General features: G+C 57.8%; 4 protein-coding genes across 4 annotated transcripts; 2 read left to right on the forward strand and 2 right to left on the reverse strand.

Annotated features, from left to right (window-relative positions):
* Window positions 1–3,369: 3,369 nt before the first annotated feature.
* PHYSODRAFT_526427 (hypothetical protein) lies at window positions 3,370–5,031 on the forward strand (the record flags this gene model as incomplete). The annotated part of the gene is made up of 3 exons (XM_009537701.1): window positions 3,370–3,987; window positions 4,066–4,260; window positions 4,417–5,031. 3 exons carry the CDS (start codon window positions 3,370–3,372, stop codon window positions 5,029–5,031), a joined length of 1,428 nt encoding a protein of 475 aa, XP_009535996.1.
* Window positions 5,032–5,237: 206 nt separating this feature from the next.
* Window positions 5,238–6,227, reverse strand: PHYSODRAFT_526723 (hypothetical protein; the record flags this gene model as incomplete). The annotated part of the gene is made up of 1 exon (XM_009537702.1): window positions 5,238–6,227. One exon carries the CDS (start codon window positions 6,225–6,227, stop codon window positions 5,238–5,240), a length of 990 nt encoding a protein of 329 aa, XP_009535997.1.
* Window positions 6,228–7,316: 1,089 nt separating this feature from the next.
* PHYSODRAFT_526236 (hypothetical protein) lies at window positions 7,317–8,693 on the reverse strand (the record flags this gene model as incomplete). The annotated part of the gene is made up of 1 exon (XM_009537703.1): window positions 7,317–8,693. The coding sequence occupies one exon, from the start codon at window positions 8,691–8,693 to the stop codon at window positions 7,317–7,319; it is 1,377 nt and encodes a 458-aa protein (XP_009535998.1).
* Window positions 8,694–9,811: 1,118 nt separating this feature from the next.
* On the forward strand, window positions 9,812–10,156 carry PHYSODRAFT_339726 (hypothetical protein; the record flags this gene model as incomplete). Its single annotated transcript, XM_009537704.1, has 1 exon — window positions 9,812–10,156. One exon carries the CDS (start codon window positions 9,812–9,814, stop codon window positions 10,154–10,156), a length of 345 nt encoding a protein of 114 aa, XP_009535999.1.
* Window positions 10,157–19,255: the final 9,099 nt, after the last annotated feature.

Below are 19,255 nucleotides of genomic sequence, written 5' to 3' on the forward strand. Positions count from 1 at the left end.
GATCCAGCCCGCCGATGGGTACACAAGGTGAGAACAAGTTCAGCCGATCGCGGATCGTTGGGTCTTGGGGGACCCCCTCCGTTTGTCGGTGTCTGGGCGCTGGTGGGAAGCTTGATCAGGCCTTAACCAGATTTTGGCCGATCTCGTTACACCACACGTGAAGCCGAATCCGTCCAAGCAGGCTCCGCTTCGACCTCTTCCAGTCGCCACGGACGTATGGACGTCTGTCAGCATGGACTTCGTCTTCGGGCTGCCCCGAGACACTCAAGCGTGCACTGGTGTGCTTGCCTTCGTCGACCGTTTCAGCAAAATGCTCCATCTTGCTCCTGTCTCCGCTAACATCACGGCGAAACAGACTGCCGTCATCTTCGTCGACATGGTGAATCGCCACCACGGGCTCCCGTCTTCCATCGTATCGGATCGCGACCCGTGCTTCACGTCCGCCTTCTGGCGCGAGCTTTTCCATTTGTTGGGGACGCGGCTAAGCATGTCCACCGCGTCGCACCCGGAGACGGACGGCCAAACTGAGCGAGCCAACCGTGTCGTTGAAGATGTACTACGTAGCTTCGCTACGTTGTTCAAGTCTTGGAGCACCTTCCTGCCCCTGGTCGAATTCGCTCTCAATAACTGTTATGGGCCTACTTTGACTCACTACTTTAGCTTACACGTGTGCGCGTGTATGTGAGGAAGCGTAGCTTAGTTTAAATTAGAGTTAATTATACTCGGGCCTCCGAGTATAGATTAATCTAAATAAACGATCCAAATAATGCTTTTGGGTTAAAATGAGAACTGCTATTTTTGTTTTATGTTTCTGACTTCATCTAAATGTAATATTCTAAGATTGGAATCTGCCAACGGCTGGTTGGCAGAATTCCAATGCTATGCATGTCGCTCATTGGCTAAAAGTGCTGCTCTCAGCCAATAGGAATCCTAAGTCTCTATGGACCACCCGTCGTGATGGTCGTAAATGTATGTAGCTATTGGTGTACCTTACACCAAGGTCGAGGAAGTGTTCAAACCTCGAACAGACATCGCATCTGTTAGAGTAACAAGTGACTACACAAACAGGCAGCAATCCGCCGGATGACCTCTCTTGCCACACTTCTCGCACGTCAAACGTCTCCAACAATCGCGATCGGTGTGTTTCCGCGATCCACAATGTGAGCAGCGGTTTGATCGCTCCGATCCGCCAGGTGAAGATCGCGATCGTGGATCCGATCGAGGTGGGTCATGGTTGATCTGCGCCTGGTTGCTTCGATCCGGCTTCGTCGCGTCGCCCCCAGCGTTGCGGGACTTGTCCTCGGCCGACGCTAGGTAAACGCGACGTAGATCACCCTCCGAGTCCGATCCGTCTGATCCCGTGTCCGATCCAGACCCCTGGCTCGCGATCTGCACTGCACGCACTGCCCGCTTGGTTGCAGCAGCTGGTGCTGAGATCGGAACTTTCTGACGATACTTCGATCCAAAGGCGGATCGCTTCTGTCTACGCTTCGCGCGCTCTCGAGCGCGCAGGACTTCCTCCAGATCTTCCGCGTCGGCAAGCCGGAGTAGGGTGAGCTGATCGGCCAGTTCCGGATCGCCCAGTGTCTCGATAAAGTGTTCGACATGTTCTCGGCGGGCCTTGGAATCCCCGTCCTTGATCTTCAATCTTGCACGTAGAGCCGCCACATTCAGTCGATAGAGGTACTCCAACGGCGATTCATCCGATCTCTTGCGAGAATGATAATACTGCCAAGTGACCGATACTCCCAGGCCACAATACTGGATCTGGAAAAATCAAAAACCCGTGGCAAAACTACGTAGCGCGGAATCTTCCGAGTGCACGCAACGCTTTAAGCTGGAACCTCGGCTCAACAAACTTTAGCTGTGAGCGCCGTCATTCGGCGAACACGTCGGCAGCGCCTACGCACACGCGCCATCGCTGGGCCAACGTACAGTAGATGTACAGTATAGTGAAGTAACGTAAAAATTGTTCAGTTAATGTCTTCTAACTGTTAGTCATGTTCATTCCGTGCTTTCGATGAATCTGTTGGTGTTGCATCCACCATGAACACGTGTCTCAGTTGTCTCCAGCGTCTTCATCTAATATAACTGCGTTGGGTGTTGTAAGTTTCAATTTGTAAAGTTTTTTGTGGGTCCATGATAGTTTGGTCTACTCGCTTTCTGGCGTATGATACTCCAGCATGCCTGGAGCTGTCACCAGAATAGGTAGCAACGAAATCGACGCCTCACCAAGTCCCAGAGATGGATGCATGCGTTCTTAGAGTTGCATGATGGTTTCCTGGCACTTGTAGCTGGACTTTTTTAAATTTAAAGTAGTCCTCACAGCCTAACGCAACGCACCCTTGTTATCCCATAAATATTATTTGTTAGATTAATGACAAGGCATTAGTTGCTGCGTAAACAAGTAGGTCGTGAAGAACCACCTTATCGTTATTTCCTCAGTAAAGTGAGTATGCTGACCCGTATATGATTGCAAGCTTGGTTTGCATGTAGATCGCATCGAATTTCCATTTTCAGCCATTGCTACAAGTCGAGCTGGAACTCGAGCAGTCCAAAAATGCACCTCGGTTCAAAATGAAAGATCCTTACATGCTTCACATGCTTTCCTTAGTTTAACCCGGGTATGTTCCAGCAGGAGTACATCGATGTGCAGCAATGTATAGCCTTACTGTACAGATCGGGGACATTTATTTACAAGTACTTGCTACAAGATTCTGAAACACTGCTGGCCTCCAATTCGTAGATCAAAGAATCTGAAGGAATATATAATACTGATAGCTTTCGGAGGACAATAAAGGTGGCGCTAGATAACAGTGAGGCATTATGCAGGTCGACCTTGCTCAGATCTCACAGCTCAGCGAGACCAAGGATGGTGCCAACGCCTCTGAATATAAAAAAATGCAGATCGTGGCAGAAATGTTCAGATTTTTCCACACCAATTCGTCCTCTGTTGGAAAAGGTAGGGCGCCGCGGGGATTGAACTCACAACATACCTGTAGAACATAGCTCGTTAGACCGTTACACCATACAGGCGCCCCGGTCATCGTCTCTTCGGGCTGGGACTTGACACTGTCTGATTGCATATTCCAACATCCTCAGACGGTGGTAGGGGCTCAGCATCGAACTCGATGCGCCCTCAAGTGGGCCCATCAGCGACCTCGAGCTTCCTGCATATCCATCGCAGTACAGTATTGTTTTAGCAGCCGTGCCGCATCTTGCACCTTTCTAGACTAATTTCAAGGTCAGCAAATGTGAAAATTAGGGTGATTCAAATTTTGGGTCCACATACCCAATTGTCTATTTTTGGTACCTCGAGCTGCGTAACCTCGTGCTCCCCTTTATCGGCCCGCAATTGCTCGCATCGAGATGCATCAGCTGGGGTGGACGGCGGTGCTGCGGCTGTTGCTCCACGTGGTCGCGGCGCTGTTGCTTAGCGCTCGCAGCTCGCAGCTCGGCTCTGCGCTGCACCCGTTCCAGCGCGCCATCGCCAACGACTGGGTGCGGCTCCTCTTCTACGTGGACGCGCCCAGAAAGATTTCGGGCGAGGCGAGGGTCGTCACGCTGCCGCACTTCCTGCTCGAGGTGGAGGAGGAGATCGCTGCCAATGTGGACGACGAGTTCTTCAGCGGGGGCTTCGCGGCGCGAGCGTCGGCGATGCCTGTCGGGGCGCTTTTCACCATCGAGGAGACCCGCGAGCACCTGCACGGCGCTGTGGCCAACTACTTCCGACTGGCGAGCGTGGCGCTGGACTCGTACCTGGTGTTCGGCAACGAATCGGAGTCGCAGTGGGCGCTGCTGCCGCCTCCGCTGCTGACTGTGCGCGCCGACGTCGGAGAGGAGACTCTGGACAAGCTGTACAACATCACGAACACCTCTTCGAGCGACCAGTGGCCGGCGCCGCTGCGGACGGGCGATTCGGCTGCGCGACAGCAGGAAACGCGAGAGTTTTTCGAGGAGCTGGACGCTATGGAGCTCAAGTTAGTGGTGGGCATGAAGAGGAAGGAGCGCCCCTCGGGTACAGTGAGTGGAGGGGAAGACGCTGGCACCGAGAAGCTGTACGAGTGGACGGTGGTGATGCGCTACGACCTGCTGAATCAAGGTCACTTGGAGGTGACGATGAATTATGACCTCGTTCATGTGCCGCTGCTTGAGGGTGGGCGCGGAGGAGGAGGGGAGGAGGAGGATATGCCGCCTGTGCTGGTGGACACCAGCGTGCTATTTAACTGGGTCACACTCATGGTGATTTGTTTGTATCAGGTGAGTCGTGCTTTGTAGCGCTGTGTCAGAGCATGGCTGACTCTTCTTGTTGTGCCTATTCATTCACAGACAGTCGAGTTTTCGCTGAAATGGGCAGCTGTGAAGTCGCTAGCTGCTCGACAGTCACTCGGTCACGCGCGTGACGTTGATGGACAGCCACTTGCACTCGCTTGGCGCAATGGGGCTGCCAAAGACTTCTGGTTCTGGTTCGTCCTGGCAGTTAATTTCATGACCGTGATGTGCCTGCTAGCGACGTGGCGCCATGCCTACAGGCTTTCGCTGGACGACACACTGTGCTTTACCTTCGCGTCATGTTGCGCGCTGCAGTGGGGTAGCCTCGTGCGGTATCTGCAAGTGAATACGCGGTTCCACATTCTCGGCCTGACCTTGCGGCGCGGGTTGCCACGTGTGATGCAGTTCCTGGTCGGTGTTTTGCCAATCTTTGTGGGTTTTGTGCTGTTCGGAACCGTCATGTTTGGCGCCAAGGTGCCTCGCTTCCAGAGCGCGAGCGCCACAGCCACCACGCTGTTTTCTGTCGCGAACGGCGACGAGATCCACGACACGTTCAACGACGTCGCGTACACGCCATGGATTGGGCAGATCTACGTCTACAGCTACATGATCCTGTTCAGTTACGTCGTGCTAATGGTGTGCATCGGGATTATCGAGGACGCGTTTTTCTCGGCTGTGTTCCCAGCGTCCTGGCCCTCGTCCGATAAGGAGCAGGACGAGAAGCAGCAGAGTTCGGCTGTGGGGCGTCACCACAACTAAGTGGCTTCCTACTTGTGCTCCGATGGAGCATGGTGGCTTGAGAAGATTGATTTATTGGTCTCGATTGAAGAGAATCGAGCCGCAAGTGACCTTGTTGGGAGTACCGAGCCCACTAACAGAGGCAAACAAAATGCCAATGGAGCAATGGAGGTGTTAATTTGAGGGGTTCAAGCGAGCGAGGGGGGCTAGCTAGTTACATTACGTGTTCAGTGCGTCGGGGAGTCGAAGACAGCCAGCACGAGTTTGCCGTAGTCGCCGCTCACTTCGCCTTGAATGCGATCTCGCAGCTCCTTGCCGTACGTCTTCTTGAACACGGGTCGGATGTCGCGCTGCACGAGGTGGTAGCGCACGAGCGCCGCACTCAGCCCGTTCTCGTCCGTACCAAAGCCCTTCATCGTGCTCTCGAACAGCTCTGAGAGCAGCACGAGCGGGTCCAGCACCATGCGCACCAGGAACAGCAGCGCGTCCTCGGAATCCCCGCTGAACTCCTTCTTGACGGCGTGGGCGATGTCGTGCTGGTGCTTGTTGACGTAGGCAGCGTTGATAGCGCGCAGGTGTTGCGGCGGACTGGTGACCAGGATGTTGATGAAGTCGCGCTCCTCGGTGCCCATGCGGCCCTCGCCAGCCTCGTAGAGTGCATCGGCGTCTTCCTCCGCTTTCTGCAACGTGTGGAACTCCGGGCTGAACTGCTCCAGGGGCGCCTGCAGCGAGGCCAGCACGGCCTTCTTCAGGTCGCCGCTGAGCTCGCTGTCCATGACGGAGCCCAGGTCCTTGCCGTACTTGTCGTAGAACGTCTTCTTGAGGATGTTGATCTCCACGTTGGTCCTGCCCATGACGATGGGGTAGATGAGCTTCTCCTTGGTGCCGAAGCCCTTGGTCGCCTTGCGGAGGATGGCCGCCTCCGCCTCGGGCAGCGGCCGCGAGATGAGCTGCAGCAGGTGGCCGAAGTCGCCCGACGTCTCGGACTTGAGCACCTTCTTGAGGTCCTTGCCGAAGAGCTCCTTGTAGCGCACCGAGATGAGGTAGCGCTGGTCCGACGACTTGGTGCCCAGCGCGGCGATGAGCCCCTCCTCGTCCGTGCCGAGGCCCTTGCACGCGTCGTGGATGGCCTGGCACGCGTGGTCGATCTCGGGCGCGAAGTTGAGGCTGGCACCGTTGTACACGGCGTGGTTGGCGGGCGGGTACAGGTTCAGCATGGGGAGGCTGGTAGGGTAGAGCGTGTAGCTTGGCTTGAGAGGTGGTGTGCTCGAGGGAGGAAGTTGTGGAATGAGACTGGACTGGCGAAAAAAAAAGTTGCCTTTTTTCGCCAGTCAAACATACAAAGATACTTTTGGAGACATGATATATTACTGATATACTAGTATTTTGACTGTGAAAATGTATCTACAAGATAGAGATGAAAGCTTGATGTTTAACTGAAAGCATGACTTATAACTACATATCTCGTGCAATCGACTAGGTTTACCCACACGCTGAGACACGAGGTCCATTGCTTGCCAATCCAGCCACACAGGTCACCTTCGTATCCTTCGTATCGCCACACTGCATTTTGAAACCCGGTTGGAGAACCACCGGATGATCGTTTTTGATTGGGTACATCCTACAACGATATCAGGACTGTATTTTCTAGATAACTAGATTTTCCCAGTAAATAGAGGACCTCTTACCACGGTTTCCCTATAGCTCATTCATCACCGTATGATGACGACAAACAGATACTTTGAAGTATATACTAAGACCATTGTAATGGAACCGTTTTCAGAAGGTGTTGATTTCTTCTGGAGATTGCACATAACAAAAAAGTATAGCGATATCCCTGCCAGCTTCTAATTTGTCGCGTCCACAACTAGCGATGCCATTTCAGCCCACAGCTACAGTCAGTAACTAGCACCATTAGATCAACAATGGAGGCCAGCAGATCGCCCCCAAAAATGCCGACATGATCTGACTGGCACAAATACAAACACTGAAAAGTTTGAGTATTGTTGCCTCCAGCCCCATAACGCTCGGGCTTTGGATCAATGCTTGCGCCTCAACGATAGCTGACCGGTTTGGATGTAGTGAGGCAAGAACGGAGCTTACAGAATTGCTGCTATCGTTTGCTTCAGAAATCTCTGTTTTGCAGGTTGCCAGGTTTGTGAGAGAAGATTACTCTTCGACTACGAACAGCCAGCTTCTGTAGTGAATAGAGATACAGCAGCCGTTCAATAAGGTAAACGGCCAAACAGGGGCCGCAACGCTGCATTGAGTTTTACACCTACATACATGATTCTAGCTGCTGAAGCTCAAGCCTGCACCTTGAGGTCGATGGCGGCGCCGTCACTATCGCTGCCACTCTCGCTCTGTTTCCTGGTCGCCTTCGCCTTCGACTTGGACGCGAGCGACGAGCTGCTGATGCTGGTGGTTGCAGGCACCATAAAGAGCAGGAACAGCGGCACGAGCTTGGCCACACTGCGGATGGTGACGGCCACAGCGAGGCCCGCGAAGTTGGTCTTGGAGATCTGGAGGTAGCTGCACAGCCACGAGCCGCCGTAGGAGGCCACCGACCAGGAGAAATTGTAGATGGACATGAGCAGTGCGAACATGGTGCCCTCGATGCCCGGCGGACAGATCTTGGCGCAGAGCACGAGCGACGGCATATGCTTGAGGCGGGCGACCACGTCCGAGAGGATCTCGTCCCCGAAGATAAAGAACCGGTCGCCGATGCCGAAAGCCACATTCAGGCGCGAGACCAGCACGAACTCAGCGAAGGACACACACGCCGATGCCAGCTGGATGCGGAAGAACATGCGGCGGAAGGGCATGTCGCGGAAGTAGGCGTTGTAGAGCGCGGTGGTGCCCAGCAGCGTGAAGCTGCCGACTGTGGAGATGAAGCCCAGGAAGGACTTGGAGAAGCCAAGCTCAGCAGTCTTGAAGCTGAACATGGCCTCGCCCACACTGGGAGGCAGCGCGTTGGACAGGAAGATCCACAGCATGGGGCGCCAGCAGATGGGGTCCACCACCACGGTCGCCAGCGCTCGGCACTGGTCCTGCACCGTCTGGAAGAACCCGAGGTCTCCTTGGGGCACGTACGTCTCCTCCGGGATCTTGGTGGAGATCAGCACGACGCACAGGGGGCCCACTGCCGAGAGGAAGAAGACGCCCAGCGGGCCGAATGTGTTGAGGGCGTACCCGGACACCATCGAGCCCAGCACGGAGCCGACCGAGAGGGAGATCCACGACAGCGTCTGCAGGTTGCCAGCCATGTCCTCGCGCTCGCTTCGCGCCGCCTCCACCACTTTTCCGTCGATGACGACGTCGCAGAAGGCGATGCCGAGACTCGCGACCACGAGCGCCACGAGCGCGCTCTCGTAGGTCGTGATGAATCCGGGCGTGGAGAGCGCGAAGTAGGCGGCGGCCGAGATGGCGCTGAAGATGAGCAGGTAGGACTTGCGCCGCGCCCCCCAGATGGGGACGCTGTCCGACAGCATCCCGTACAGCGGCTTAATGATCCACGGGATGGCTGCCGTGGCGCGCAGCGACTCGGACTGCGCCGGGGCCAGGGCCAGCGTCTCGTTCAGGTAGTAGCTGGTGCCCAGCGAGCAGAGCGTGCTGCGGATACCCTGCGTGAAGTAGACGAAGAAGATCTGCAGCAAGAGGCCGTCGCCGAACTGCAGGCGCATCGACTGCCACCAGTGGACCACGGCCTGCGCGCTGGAGAGCGCCGACTTCTTCTTCTTGTTGCTCTTGTCCCCTTCTTCCGCGGCCGTGGAGGCCACGGAGTAGGCGTCCTCTGCGTCCGCATCGAAGGTGCTGGCTGCGCTGGGGCTGGACGCGCCGCTCTCCACGTCCCCCGTCTTCTTGCTGCTGCGGCCGCGGACCAGCATGCTGGTGCTTAATTAAAGCGAGACGACGTCAGGGTTCCGAGTGGGGTTTTGGGGGCTGTGGATATTTTATTCATACCACCCACCCACCCCGGACCGCTCGGGTCGAGTTGTGGTTATTTGTTTTCAGATATTACTGGTTTACGTGTTATAGAAATGGTATATAGGGCTAGGTAAGTATTTTGTCCAAATCCCACCCACCCACAATATTTTTCTGCCCACCCCACCATCTCGAAAAACCTGGGTTTTCCAGAACCCTGGACGACGTGTGTCGAGTCAAAGAGATGCAAACGAGAACAAAGATACGTGTTATTGACTGGTTAGCGTTTGGCAAATCAAAGAAAAAGAGTGATGGTCCTGCAACTTGTAGCAACTACATCTGGAGGCCCTGGAAGTACGCGTCAAGGCGCTGGTGCTGCGCAGCCGTCGCCGCCCTCTCTTGGTCGATGTTCACGAAGTCCTCCATGGTCCGGAAGTAGAGCAGCATTTCCGCAGTCTGCGTGGCGTTGCGATTGTTGCCCATGCCGTGAAGCTCTTGGACGTAGTTCTGCATCGTCTCCACCACTGAGAAGTAGGACTTCGTTGGAGCTGTGCGATTTTGAGTAGGGCTAGGTATATTTGATGACGCCGAATCAGAACCTGTTCCACACCCAGTATCCTGTAGATTCTGATTTAGGGTAAGGGTAAAGTCATTTTTCGGCCTGTAATGGATACATATCGCACGAGCGGCATCCGGCGCCTGCGGCTCAACTGTCAACTATGGCACTCATTATCAAAACAACCGCGAAGCCCTCTGCTCTACTGGTGTGACAAGCTCACAGCGCACGTGCGACAACGTAGGTTTGGTCCCATGAAATTTATTCCATCACAATTTGATCGACGTTATTTTTAATTGATCTTATCTTTTCGATATTAGAATGGCTACAACCTGTGAAACCTGTCTGCACGACTTTGGTCGCTCCGACAATCTGCAGCGCCACCTGCTTAAGCGTTACCGAGGTCTCCCAAGCTTGCCTCGCGAGCTCTGCCAGAGGTGCTGGCAGTGGATAAAGGGCAACCCCCACCACCTTGGCACCAGGCATCCAAACGGTGCCGAACGCCCACGGAGCTCGTCGAGCATCTCGACCGCGTGGCGCATGCACGGCGAGAGCGGGACGCCGCATGGCGCCGCCGCCGGCGTAATCAAGGTTCGCGCCGTGTGGATCACGTCTCAACTGATGTGCAAGCGGACGAATCTGCGCATCTCGACCAGCTGCTGCTAGAGAGCGACGATGATGTAGAAGGTCGTGATTACTCTATTGAACCCCCTGACAGCGTAAACGCTTCTCCATCTGTGGATGACCAAGACGAGACCATGGAGAGCCTACTCGACTGGGCCAATTTCGAGTTCAAGGAGCTGGCAACCAATGCCTCACCAGTTTTGGCTGTCGAATTGGAATTGTCGACCTTGACAGCTGCGGTTGGGCAAGAGTGCAGTGGTAACGACCTTGTGGCAAACACTGTGCACCCGCGTGATGGTGTGACTGATTGCCTGATATGTATATGCCCCCTTCGCGGCCAAGATACGGGGGGGATGGTGAGAAGGCCATCTGGGTGTGTGAAGTTTGCCGCCAGCCTATCCACCGACACTGCGTGCTGAAAAGTCTTCAGCATGACCCAAGATGCGCCAACTGCCGCGCTGCGGTGCAAATTGATGTTGAAGAGTGTGGTGTAGTACCCCGCGGAAGAAGTGGGCGCGCCGGGCGCCGGAGGAAGAAGGCGCCGGGACGCGAGTGATGGACTTCGACGCGGCTGATGGAACGCGACGCGGATTGATGGGCGCGACGCAGGGCCGAGCTCGACGGGAAAGTCGGCGTGGGTGATGGGCCGTGAGACACGGTGCCAGAATCCAGTGCGACGCGTAACCATCCGACGGGTCGACCAGCGCACCCGGTTCTGCAAAACGCGCCGACCCTAAACCCCGCCGAGCAAAACGCGCCGAGCAAGACGCGCCGAGCAAAACGCCCCGACCCTAACCCCCGCCGACCAAAACGCGCCGAGGTAAGATCTTGATTGCGCCACGCAAACCAGGTTGAAGGACGGCAGTGCAAGCACGACAGAAGTAGGGATAGGCCCAGAGCGGTAGGCTTAGCAAGCAGTAGTACAGAGTAGCCAGTAGCAAGGACATAGGATAGGGTAAGGACTCAGTCCCGAAATGTCTCTGAACCACAAAGACCTCCCGTCTTCTCCGAGGTTCCAGGGGAACCACCAAGCGCCGGCAAGTAGAGCCGCCTCGATATCGCGGCCCCCCGTCGTTTGCTGGTTCGGGTGCTCACCCCCCCCCCCCCCCCCCCACAGACCCGTGCTGGAACAAAGTCACGTTAAACGTATACCGTTTAGGTGGGCGCCCGATAACGCGCTGCCTAGGCGAAGGACCGCACTGGCCTGATAACCGCCGTGCACAAGACCCCCCGTGTAGGCCCGATAACGCCACACAAGCCCCAGGAAACGCCGGCCCGATAACGCCGCACGCCCAAGGCTCGACGCCCTACGACAAGGAACAAACGTCAACACAAGAACCCCCCCCCCCCCCAACTCCGAAGCCTGCGAAGACTTGAGCCTGTATTTCGAAGATACGCTACTCCAACAACCGGGAATAATTCGCTCGGCGCGACCGCTATCCAGACGCGCCGAGTTTGTGCGAGATCGCATTCGCGAGATTTCTGCGAGGGCGCTACTCCACAATGGTGCCGCGACCCGGGAGTACTACTTCGAATGACGGGCTAACGATCCAAGAGGTATCGGAGGCAGCTGCGCAGTCGGCTGGAAGGTCCCCGACCGCAAGAGAGCACAGTGAGAGACCTGTCGCGTCGTGGAGCTCTGAGGGAACCTTCACGACAGGCCACGGGGCCAGCGACGACCAGGAGGGCTACGAAGAACAGTTTGCCGTTCCCGATGCGGCTCCCGACGAGGGAGCCGCGAAGGGCCGCGACGCAAGTCGCGGTCCTACAGGTCGGAAGCCTGCAAAGGCCGACGACCAACAACAACCCACCGCCAAGGCTGCCACGAAGCGCAAGTCGCCCAAGAGGAAGAAGAAGAAGCTGCGCGCGCCGGACTCGGCGGAGGAGTCGCTGTCCAAGCCGCAAGGCAAGGACACGGGACGTCAGTACACCGTCGAGGAGGTACGGTACGTCGTGGCGCGCACGGAGCTCTTCCGTCTGCTAGAACAAGACCCAATCTTGGTCTTCCTCAAGCCCATGCTGATGAGCAACTTCACAGGCTCCTTCGTGGCGCCGGACTTCGATAGTCTCACCAGCGTTGCCCACGCCGCGCCGACTCTCTTCCAGATGCTGCGTGACTCGGGGTTCGTGCTGGGGGCTTTCGAGATGGAGAGGCTGTGCGATTGGGACCTCAAATCTTGGTTACGTGCGATTCGCGTCGTGCAGGAGCCCTTGACGATTCTCGCCGGATCCGTCAAACAAGACGCGACGAGTTCCGCGACGGGCCAAGACGCGCCGAGTCCCTCGGCGGGCCCAGCCCACCACGCCCTCGCCTCCACCTCGATACCAATCGAGCGTGGACTCCGACAGCAGTTTCGAGTCGCCCAAGCGCATGCCCATGAACCGGCCGCCGCGCGTCATGCAGCTATCCGCGGCGCCCGCACGCACGGAGGTGACGAAACCCGCCGAGGAGGTGCTTCCCAAGGCCTTGAGAGAATCCATCATCAAGTTGATGCAGACGACAGTGATGAGCGCCCCGCGCGCCGACACAGCCGCAATTCCGACGGGGCCGAAGCCGCCCGCGAGTCCCACACTCACGGTGGCTCGCCCCCAGGAGGCAGCGGATGTCGCCATGGAGTCGGTCAGTTCGCGTTCTTCGACGAGGTCCAGAACTCGACGCGACGCGGACGAGGACCCCGATGACCTGTTCGACTTGGACATCGGAGTGCCAAGAACCGCGGCCGCCGTCTCGACGGCGACGCCGGCGGCGTCGCCGTCGCCCGCGTACGCCTGTCAGGATCTTCCGAGCTGAAAGAGTTCTTGGGACGGGACGCCAGCGAAGAGAAAGCCCGACTGTGGCTCAACCGTCTGAAGGCCGCCGCACGGCGCGACGGGATGACGGGCGAAGAAGTGTGCGGGCAGTTCAGCGATCTAATGAGCGGCCCTGCGCGCCAATGGTATCTCCTGTTGCCCAGGAAGGTCAAGAAATCATGGACCGAGCTGATGGAGCAATTCCGTGTGCAGTACTGCGGCAAGGGCGTGTCAATGGCCAGCCGCTACTACCATGCGGCTCCGCGCCCCGACGAGACCCCTCTGGATTATTTGTACCGGCTCAACGTCGCGGGCTTGAGGGCCAACATCCGATACGCCGAGGGTACGACTGAAGAGAAGCGCGAAAACGTCGAGCATTTCATCCGGACGCTGAACACGCAGGAGGCTGAACTCGCCTCGCGTCTCACGCTGATGGAGGTCGCCGACTCCGAGGCGCTGGAGAAGAAGCTGCGTGCCCGACAACGTGGATTGGCTCACCAGAAAAAGACTCTCTTCGGCTCGAACAAGTTTCGCCAAAAGGCGCCGACCCCGCCGACTCAGCCGGCGCGCGCCGTGCATGCGATTCACGTCGCGTCGGACGAGTACGACTCGGAACGCGAAAGTCGCGACAGCGACGATCGCCAGTACGACCAAGACGAGGCGGACGAAGAACGCGCCAAGTTGTTTGTCGCGGGACAGGCCCCGCCGGCAGAGCCGGCGCGTCGCAACTTCGATCCCGACGACTCGGGACGCGACTGCCCGCGGTTCCGCCACTCTTGTTCACGTCGCCATGTCGAAGGAGACTGCTGGAAGTTGTTGACGTGTCAGAAGTGTGGTGGCCAGCACCCGACGGAGCGATGCTTGAGGGTGTGCAAGGCCTGCGGTGACGTGCACGAAGCCGGAGAATGCCCGATGGAGGAGTTCTTCAACCAATTGCGCCAGTGGTTTGACCCGAATAAACACGCGGGAATGCTGCCGCCAGCCGCCGAGAAGATGTTAAACTAGGACGCTCGCTGGCTTGGAAACCAGTACGAGACGAGCGACCTGTTTCCGTCTATGCATATGTGACCAAGAAGTCGCGAGAGGTGGTTAGTGAGAGCCCGAGTTCCCTGAATGATAATACATGTGAATCCAACCCGGAACGTACCACGCAAGAACGCGCGCCGCGAATCTCGGCGGTCCGACGTACGACGTACGACGAGTTTGCACGTGAACCACCCCTGGACGAGATCGACTTGCAACCAGGAGAGCGACGCGGATACTGGAAACATTACGCGCCGCACAAGTGGTACAAGCAGGCCAAGATTCATGGAAAGCTGAACAGCCGCCGTGCTGTGTTATTGCTCGACACAGGTGCCGAGGTGTCCATGCTGGACACCACCTTTGCTCGTGAGGTAGGCTGCCTGATTGACACGGAGATCACGCAAGAGTGTGTGGGAATTCGTGATGAGACATATTACACGGTGGGGAGAACCAGAGTCAATATTACCTTGGCTGGGAACTTGGTGTACTACATGCACCTGTGGGTCGGCGACTTGGTCAGCCAACACGCAATCCTGGGAATGAACTTCATGGTGCCCGCTGGAGTGCGCATCGACACTGCGGACGGCACGGCGTGCCTCCCCGACGAGGTGCATATCCAGATGATCGGACGAAGACCGCTATACGGCGCACGGATGCACTCGGTCAACGTCAAGACGCCTGTGAGGCTCGAACCAGGAGACACGCATGAAGTCTTGCTGAGGCCGGATCGAAACGCGCCGTTCCTTGTGGGTGACACGGGCAGAGTCGTGGGTGACTACCTTTGTCAAGGGGAGAGTCGGAAAGAAAACGTACCTGCGTGTCACGAACATCGGAGACGCAGCGATAACCCTCGACGCGCATGAAACGCTTGGGTGGTGGACGCCGTCTGACGGCCAGCCTCGGAACCGTGGATTCGTCCGACTGGGCTCCACCCGGTACCAGCAGTGGCAGAATCCGGCGTACGGCGCGACGCGCGACGCGGAGGAGAACTGGATCCCAGCCGAGCTCGACGGACCGATGACGGATCGCCCCTCATACCCGACGCCTAAAGCCATCTTGCACCCGGAGCCGAGACAAGTCGGGACGCGACGCGCCGTGACCCCAGTGTTGGCGGCTGTCGCGGAAGCGCCGAAGGGAAGGGGGGTAGACTTGCCACCCGACGACCACAAGCCGGATACGGACGAGGAGGCGGTGGAAAGCGAACCCGATATGCCTCCGACTGTGGCTGGAAGCGCTGCGATGGAAGAATCGCCGGAGTCGGAACTCGCCGAGCCAAAACTCGACGGACCAAACCCCGCCGAGCCGAATTTCGACGAGGCGAAACCTGATGAGCAGGAGGAAGACAACGCGGTCCTCATCCACGAGGGGTCCGACCTCTTCGTAGAGGATCTCGAGTCTGAGATGGCAGTGCTGCCAGACCTCTCGCTGACCGCCGAGGTGAAGAACGAGGACTTGAAGGTCGGCATGCCGACTGGACTCCCGCCCGAGGAAGCCGCGAGACAAGAAACGCGGCTACGCCAAATCATCTGGAAGCGACGGAAGTGGTTGATCGGCAAAGGCAACGCCTTGCCGCCGGCCGCCCTGGGTGTTGTCTGTGACATCGACGTGGGCGACGCAAAACCCGTCGCGCAACGCGTCCGGAAAATCCCGCCGCAGTTTCGAGAGAAGGTCGCCGGCTTGATCAAAGGGCTGCTGAGCGCGAAGATGATCCAGAAGTCGAAGTCGCCGTGGGCGTCGGCCATTGTCGTGATCATAAAGAAGAACGGCGTCGATATCCGGCTTTGCATTGACTACAGGCTCATCAACGGGCTGACACAGTTGATGATTTACCTCATGCCGCTCGTCAACGACTTGCTCGAAGACTTGGACAAGTATCTGTGGTACTGCTCCATCGACATGGCGAGCGGCTTCTGGGTCGTCTCCATGACAAACCGGGCCCGGCTCATCTCAGCCTTCATCACGTCGATGAGACTGTACGAATGGCTGCGTTTGCCGTTCGACCTGTGCAACGCGCCGCAGATTTACCAACGCTTGATCGACAACGCGCTCTACGGGTTCATGAAGCTGTCCCCGGATGGCAGCACTCGGGACGTCTTTGAAGACGGCGAACCGGTGAAGCCAGGTATTCACTCCGTTCTGGGACGGAGGTCGTACATCGACGACATCCTCATCGGGGGCACGTCGTGGGACGACCTGTGCGAGAAGGTCGAACGCTTGCTGGATGTCTGCGAGCAGTGACACTTGTCCATCAGTGTCGAGAAGAGCGAGTGGGGCATGTCCAAGGTCAACTACCTGGGCCACCGAGTCTCAGGACTCGCTCTCGAGGCGAAGCCGAAGAATATGGAGTCGCTGACGTCGCTCGAGTTCCCGCGCACGCTCAAGCGCCTGCAATCGTTCTTGGGTAGCCTCAATTACTACCACCGGTTCATTGCAGACTTTGCGGTGTATGCAACCGCGCTGTATTCGCTGACGGAGACCGACTTCAGCGAGTACGTCACGCATCCAGAAGTCCGCGAACATGAGAAGTGGACGCACGCGACGCGCGCCTTCGACGCGCTCAAGGCAAAACTCGCCGAGACCCCAATGTTGAAGCACTTCGACGCGAACCGAGAATCCGTCGTGATCGTGTACGCCAGCGACTGGGCCATCTCAGGGGTGCTCACGCAGGTCCACGACGAAGTGTACATGCCTGTGAAGTTCACCAGTCGTACGTTGAAGCCCAACGAGCTGAACTACGACATCGTCGAAAAGGAGATCTTGGCCCTGTTGCGCGTCTTAAACGAGTGCTACACGATGCTAGCAGGGAGACCGGTCCGCGTCTTGACACGTCACACGACACTCGCCTGGTTGTTCCGGTCCAAAGGACTACAGGGGCGACTGTCACAGTGGGCCGCGATCCTCTCGCCGTGGAAGTTGGAAATCTGCCGATCCATGAAGGGAGAAGAAGAACTCCTCGGTGCGCTGGCCGCGAGCATTACCCCGCGAGCCTTCGTCGACGCGGCGCTAGAAGAGATCGCCCCACGGAGACGGGCGTCCAGGATTGTAGTCATTCCAGTCCCTGACGTGGCGCGCGACGAGGTCTTGCACGTTTTGAGCTTTGACGGATCGGCCAAGGCGAAGCGAGAAGGCGGAGCATACAGTGCCGTCATTTGGCATCTGCCGAACTGGGAGATCGTGCGTGCCGCGTCGGGATATGCGACGGACCTCACGGTCAACGAGGCGGAATACCGCGGGCTGCTGCTCGGATGTTCTCTTCTAGAGGAACTCGACGACGTCACCCGACTCGTCGTATGCGGAGACTCCAACCTTGTCATCAGGCAGATGCGGGACGAGATGGACTGCAAGTCCCCGGGGCTGAAGCTGCTGCGACAAAAGACGCGAAACGCACTCCAGGCATGGCCGCGCCACGAACTCTTCCACGTACGACGAGACTGGAACGCGAGTGCCGACATGCTGGCTGGACAAGCTCTGCAGCGTCAAGGAGGCCGCAACGCGCACAGCCCCGAAGAGATTCAAGATCTGAAGAGGCTGAATCGCTTGGAAGAAGTCATCCGACCACGGGCATCAAGTCCCGAGATGGCGTCTCCAGCCAGTCCCGACACGGATAATCTTGACGCGGAAAACCTCGACTCGGAAAATCGCGACGCGGAAAATCGCGACGCGAAAACGCGCGGCGCAGATGGCCCCGCCGGGAAGGCCATGGACGCGGGACGCGGGACAGCACAAGTCCTCGCGGTGACGACGCGCTCGGCTGCCGCACGCACGACAACACGTAGGGTCCGACCTCCAGAAGTCCTGGAGGAGCTGGTGGTGCAACGACTGCGCCTGGACCGCATCCGCGTCGCCCAGGACGAAGAGGTCTGGATCGTCAACCTCAAGAAGTATCTCCGCGGCGACGTCGAAGACCTATCTCGGCGCGAGGTGAAGAACTGCCAAAAGCCTGTGCCTCAGTACGAAGAGGGCGAAGGCGGGCTGCTCTACCACCAGCCGAGAAACGACGATTCCGCCGAGGATCGCGATGTGATGATAAAGCTGGTGATCCCGGAGACTCTTCGGGAAGATGTACTCCACCACTATCACGCGAGCCTGGAAGGCGGACACCAGGGTATTGGCCGCACGTACCAACGCGTGAGGCGCCACTTCCATTGGCCAGAGATCTTCAGAAGCCTCCAGCGCTACGTCGGCGAATGCACCGACTGCGAGACGGGAAAGGGTCCGCCGACCATCCAGGGCGAGTCGCCGGGCAACATCGTCGCGACGTACCCGTTCCAGGTCATTGCCATGGACCATATTCCGTCGTTGCCGGCATCCTACAAAGCCAACACAGAGCTGTTAGTCTGGGTCGACCTCTTCACGGGGTTCGTCGTGGTCAAAGCGAATGCGTCACGAACCGCGCAGACGGTGGCCGAGGCGTACGAGGAGGCGGTGTTCAGGCGCTTCGGCGCGAGCGAGGCTATCCGCCACGACCGCGAGCCGGGCTTCATGTCCGACTTCTTCAAGGCGTTCAGCAAACTCATGGGTCAGAGACAGCAAGCGACACTTGCTTATCGTCCCCAAGCCAACGGTGCTGCAGAACGGATGGTGCAGACGGTTACAAGAGCGATCAAGATGTACATCGCAGACGTCGACCAACGCGACTGGGACGAATACGCCGAGCGTCTTACCTTTGCGCTAAACACGTCGCATGACCGGACGAGGAATGAAACCGCGTTCTTCTTAGTGCACGGCTGGGATCCTCGGTCGACGCTGGAAGCGACACTGGCCGTCGGGAACACGTCGACCCGGGACGCCGAGGCGAGGCGGTGGAAGCTCCGTATCCAGCGACACTACAAGGTGGCAAGGGCACAAGCGTTGGAGTTAGTCCGAGAGGCCGTCGAAGAGAGAGCGCGTCGACAAACTGAAAACGCGACGCGACATGAGATCGCGACGGGCTCGCAAGTTTGGCTGTACCTGGATCGGGTGAAGCCCGGGTATGCGCGCAAACTCGCGCACATGTGGCACGGACCCTTCCGCGTCGCCGAGCTGGTCAGCGCGTTCGCAGTGCGCCTCCAGACGACGGGTACGCCCTATCAGCTGTACCCCGTCGTCCACATCTCCAAGCTGAAACCCGTCAGGGAATTCCCGTCGCGACCCGCGACGCAGCTGACGGTGCCGGCCGAGGAGCGCTTCGACTTCGACGAGGAGCTCTTGCCGGAGGATAGCTGGGAAGCCACGCGTGAGCTGGAGGACGACGTCTTCGAGGTCGAGAAGATCGTGAATGTGCGCGAGGGGCGGGCTACCCGGTATGGGCGCACGCGACGCGAGTTCGAAGTCAAATGGAAAGGCTAC

The sequence above is a fragment of the Phytophthora sojae genome (genome assembly GCF_000149755.1).
Source record: "Phytophthora sojae unplaced genomic scaffold PHYSOscaffold_11, whole genome shotgun sequence".
NCBI classification, from domain to species: domain Eukaryota; phylum Oomycota; class Peronosporomycetes; order Peronosporales; family Peronosporaceae; genus Phytophthora; species Phytophthora sojae.